Source organism: Octodon degus, unplaced genomic scaffold (assembly GCF_000260255.1).
Source record: "Octodon degus isolate 3935 unplaced genomic scaffold, OctDeg1.0 scaffold00197, whole genome shotgun sequence".
Taxonomy (NCBI): Eukaryota; Metazoa; Chordata; class Mammalia; order Rodentia; family Octodontidae; genus Octodon; species Octodon degus.
In genome coordinates, this window is record NW_004524773.1 from 228,214 (window position 1) to 233,487 (window position 5,274).

The window sequence follows — 5,274 nt, forward strand, 5'->3', positions numbered from 1 at the left end:
AAACTCTTGATTTTAAAAAAGCACTGGGCATGGTGGTGCATACCTGTAATCCCAGCATTCAGGAGGGTGAGGCAAGAGGATCTTTGCAAGTCCAGGCCAGCCTGGGCAACAATATGAGCTAAAAGCCAACATGAACTAAAGCCCAAATCCGGTCTAAAAAAAAAAAAAAAAAAAAAATTAAAAGACGTCTTAAAAAGGGAACTGTAGCTTAAGAGTTAGGAGCAAATTCCTTTGTTCTTATTGTCTTGGAATAAGACAATAAGAGCTGTCCATGCAGGCGAGAGAAGGAAAGACCCGGCTGGCTTCAGCCCAGAGGTCTGTGAGTGCTTGCGCTTTGAGGAGCCCACTTCTTCCTAGCATCACCCCAGGGAAAGGGACATTTCCCTTCACTCCTTTCACAAGCTGGAAACAGATCTAGAACTTAGCTGGTTCCTTCTCTGTCCCTTCCCTTAAAGGAGGTCTGGGGCTATCCTTTGGGAAAGGCTTCAGTCAGTGGTCTCACCCCAGGGGCCACAAGCATAGGGATTGTCCAGAGTGGATTGCCAGGGTCTCAGACGGTAACCCCTCGGTTGCTCATGGTGTGTTAGTGCAGATGTTGGATGAGGTGAGTGAGGTCCACACTCACGTGCAGTTATACTTGCTGAAACTGTGGGCAGACCTGGCTGTCTGCCTGTGGGAAGTCTACACTGATCTGGGTGTCTGCAAATTGTTTTTTGCTGTGGTGGCTCCTCTTACCCCAGAAGGTGAGCCCCGAGCTGGCGTCTCCTGGATGTGTTCTGGAGAGTGATGCTCCCCAGGAGGGCCAGTCAGGGCCACTTCAGAGCTCCCTCCCTCCCTCCCTCCCTGTCTCTTTCTTCGCTGAGTGCAGTTTCTGAGTAGCCGTACTGGTGCACTGAGGACCCTCACAGGTTCTGGGGTTGTGCAGTGGGAGGCTGGATCCCAAGTGCCCACTCACTGACATCCTATCTCATGTCTGACCCCAGGACCGGGCACATGCTTACACACCAGAAGACTAAGCCCTTTGTGTGCATCGAGCAGGGCTGCAGCAAGAGCTACTGTGACTACCGCTCGCTGCGGCGGCACTACGAGGTGCAGCACGGCCTGTGCATCCTGAAGGAGGCTCCTCCAGAAGAGGATGCCTGTGGAGACTCCCCTCTTGCCCCTGACACAGCTGGCCAACCTCTGCCCAGTGGCCTGCGGTCCCTGGGGCCCCCAGAAGCCAGGTCCCCTGGCTCTATCTTGCCTAACCGAGACCTCTTGCGCTGTATCGTGAGCAGCCTTGTCCACCAGAAGATCCCTTCTCCCGGCCCTGCCACAGTGGGGCCTGCAGAGGGTGAAGGGAGGAGCACGGCCTGTCCCTGCACCACCTCACCGGGGTCCTCCTCCTGTGTCCCAGGATCCCTGGGCACTGAGGCTCCTGAAGAGCCTTGTGCCCCCCAGAAGGAGCCGGCTGCTGATGCGTGCACAACTGCCCATTCTGGGACAGCTGAGAATGATGGCCCTGACCCTCCAGAGTCAGAGCCCTTACTTCTCCAGCTCCCGTCCTCCCTGGAGGACTGGCCCGAGGGCAGCTCCCTGCCTGCCTCTCTGCCTCCTTTCCAGGGTCAGAAGGGCCCTGTCAGTGCGCAGCCATCCAGCCACAGCTTCCAGTGGCTCCGCAACCTGTCTGGCTGCCCCAAAAGGAAAGGCAACAATGTGTTCGCGGTCCACAAGCCCCCTGGGGAGGGTTCAGAGTCTGGCCCTGGGCCCAGCAGCACCTCGGCTCCAGGGGAGCCCTTGCCCAGCACAGGTGGCAGTCAGGACGCACCGCCCTTCCTGCCCACATTCCTGAAGGCACCCAGTGAGGCCTTGGGCGACACCAGGCCTGACAGTGGGGATGAGGACAGCTGGGCTTCCAAGAAAAGTGAGTCCTTCCCAACAGATGCCACGCCCCTCCTCTGCCAGCTGTTCCTGAAGTCCCAGGAGTCTCTGGTGAGCCATGAGCAGATGCAGGTGCTCCAGATGATCACCAAGTCCCAGCGGATCTTCTCCCATGCCCAGGTCACAGCCACCTCCTCACAGCCCTCTGGGCCTGAGGGCAAGCAGACTGCATTGAAGTCCCTGCAGGGGCCCTGGCCACAGCAGGCTCGGTCCCTGGCATCTTCTGTGGACTCTCTGCTGGTGGGCCCTAGAAACACAGAACCAGAGGGATCTCCAGCCCGCAGGAGAAAACCCACATCCACGGTACCCAGAGAGGCCTCCCCCAACGGCACACAGCGAAGCACAAAGGGAACACCAAAAGTGTCCTCTGCGCCACTCTCCCTCACCACACCATCTCCAGACCCCTCCCAGAGCCCAGACATCTCTTCTCTGGCCAAGCAGCTGCGATCTTCCAAAGGGACCTTGGACCTAGGGAACATCTTTCCCCCCAGGGGCTCAAGGCAGCCCCAGGCAGGTGATGAGCTGCCCGGCACCCAGCTGTCTGAGAATGGTGCAGCCTCAACAGCCTCGAGAAGCGAGAAGGGCCTGGCGTGTGTCCGGGGCGGAGGTTATAGGCTGTTCTCGGGCCACCCCAGATCCCAGCGGTTCTCGGGCTTCCGGAAGGAGAAAGTGAAGGTGGATGTGTGCTGTGCAGCTTCTCCCAGCCAAGTGGCCATGGCTTCCTTCTCGTCGACTGGGCCTCCTGCAGATCCTGCCCGGGAAGTGAAGTCCAAGCTGACCATATTCAACAGGATCCAGGTACCTGCGCCCCTTCCGCGTGGCCTGAGTGTAGCACTGCCAGAGTTGCCTCGGGTGTTTATTTCAGCATCTGTTAGCACAGTGAGGAAATTAGATCCAGAGAGACTGTGGCCCCTTCTACTCCAAAACAAAACAAAACAAAAGAGAAATGAGCACAGTACCAAGTTGTCCAAAGCACTTTGTGTCACTTTGTTATTTCACTAAGTCTTTGTTTTGCTTCCCATTCCCTTTTGGAGTTGTCACCTTAATTCTTCAGAGCATATAAGAGCAGACATTGCCCCCGTATATTTCTGCATGGGTTGGCCACGTCTTTCTGACCACTGTGAGCGGGCCCACCACGTGTCACACGCTGACGGACGTTAGCCTTGCTCCTCTGTACCTGGCGCCCAAGAGGTCCTGCCCTGGGGCACTTGGCCTCCTCAGCCACTTCTCTTAGCAACAGCAGCGTCCTTCCCTCATGGCACAGCTCACTTCCCCTTGCCTTTACAGCTGTATTATCCAAACATCGTATAATTCATCATTCTTTTCTTTTTTCTATTTTTTTTTTTTTTTGTTTTGTTTTTTGGCAGGGTCTCACTATATAGATCAGGCTGGCCTTGAGCTTACTTTATGTAGCCCAGGGTGACCTCAAATCACAATGCTCCTCTTAGTGCTGGGACCGGCATAAATTCGCCATTTTAAAGAGAGTGACTGGGTAGCTTTTAGTGTGGTCCCAAGGTGTCTTAATCATTACTAGCATTTACCAGGACAAACCGCTCACCCCAGAGAGAAGCACTGCACCCCTTGCCACCCCTCACCTTTCCAGCTTCTGCTTCCCCTGGCAGCCACAAATCTACTCTTGCCTCTGTAGACTTGTCTGCTCTCTACATTTTGTGGAAGTGGAATTGTGCTCTGCATGTCTTCTGTGACTGGCTCTTTCACTGAGAAAGTGGCAGTGTCTCAGACCTTTCATGGCTGAGCCAGATTCTGTGACATGCAGAGCCAAGATTGTATTTGGCTGCTCGTCGGCAGCTCACACCTTTTAGCTTTTGTGAGCAGACTGCTGTGGACCTTTGTGCACACTTTTTTGTGCAGATACATGTTCTCATTTCTGTCGGGTAGAGCCTCCGAGTGGCTGGGCTGTGGCAAACGTTCCAGGAGAGCCAGACTGTGTTTCAAAGCAGCCACACCGCTGCGCACCCTGCCACCCCGTGTGTGAGGCGTCCAGATTCTCTACGTCCTTGCCAATATGTGTTTCTGTCCCTTTTTTAGCATTACTGAGATCACACAGCAGATATGAAGTTGTATGCACTTCCCTGAGGGCTAATAATGTTGCATCCTTGTCTGTGCTTTTTGTGGCTATTTGTATATCTTCTAAATGGCAGTATTCATCTAGGTGCTTTGCCCCAGACTGAGTTAGGACTGTGCTGCTACTGAGCAGTAAGAAGTGTGTATATATTCTAGATGCAGTCCCTTATCACACAGGTGATTTGCAAGTACTCCTTCCTGTTTGAGGATGTCTTCCCCTTTTACTTGTGAAATTGCTTATAGGCCAAAACTGAGTGAAGTCCAGATTGTATATTTGGTCTTTTGTTTAACTTTAGTTCATCCCTAAGAAAACATTGGTCACAAGGACGGGTTCCCATGCTGTCTTCCAAGAGCCATGCAGTTGGGAACTCCATAGTTCCTCCTTCCTGCTGTGTCGCTCATCTGTATTTTCCTCAGCAGGGTGGAAACATCTATAGGCTTCCCCATCCCATGAAGGAGGAGAGTGTGGCAGGTGCATGGTAAGTTGAGAAGCTTCCTGGCATGCTTGGCACTGCCCACAGTAGTCCCCCGTGGTTTCATGTGCTGTCTTGGGTGAGTGAGCTGGACGTCTTGTCCTCAGGAGAACGCTGCTTCCACTCCTGAGGAGTGTGGCCATGGCCCCTGCATTTTTTAGGGTTTTGTCAGGCTGGTGAGTGGAGGAGCAGAAAACAATCAGTGGCCAGAGAAGGAGCTTCATCCTCTCATTCTTCCTCCCTGCCTCTTCTCCCATAGTAACCCACAAAATGGGAGCCCCACAGACTGGACAGAACCCAGGAGCACTTTTATCTGCAAGAACTGCAGCCAGATGTTTTATACTGAAAAAGGCCTGAGCAGCCACATGTGTTTCCACAGCGACCAGTGGCCATCACCTCGGAATCAGGAGCAGCAGGTGAAGGGGCACCAGCAGTGGCTTCTTGGTGGCAGGGCTTGGCAGGCTTTGGGGGAGTGGGGGACACTGACGTCGACTGCCTCAGGCTGAAGATGACATCCTGAGGAAGTGTGGGTATGGCCTGGTGGCAGAGCTGGTCTGGGGCAGGCTACAGTGGCAGAAGTCCCCACCCTGATATTTGCCCTACCCCCTGCCAGGAAGTCTGCCCCAACCTTTCTAGCTGTCCTCAGAGCAGCTCTTCTGTCCCTGGCTTCTGTCTGTCCCAAGAGCTTAAAGACCTCTTAAAGAGTCTCTCCAGGGGCCGGGGAGATGGCTCAGTGGAATAAGCACTTTCCTGGCAAGTGTAAGGGCCTGAGTTCAATCCCCGGTTCTGCCAAAAA

The 5,274-nt window shown here is 54.2% G+C and overlaps 1 protein-coding gene across 2 annotated transcripts in view; it reads left to right on the plus strand.

The window, feature by feature from the left end:
• Znf541 (zinc finger protein 541) overlaps positions 1-5,274 on the plus strand; it is a 23,056-nt gene that overhangs the window by 5,141 nt on the left and 12,641 nt on the right. For both annotated transcript variants that reach the window (XM_004644266.1, XM_023704603.1), the window contains exons 3-5: positions 984-2,718; positions 4,426-4,484; positions 4,738-4,894. In XM_004644266.1, the coding sequence (XP_004644323.1) occupies positions 984-2,718; positions 4,426-4,484; positions 4,738-4,894 (1,951 nt within the window). The remainder of the gene's footprint in view (positions 1-983; positions 2,719-4,425; positions 4,485-4,737; positions 4,895-5,274) is intronic.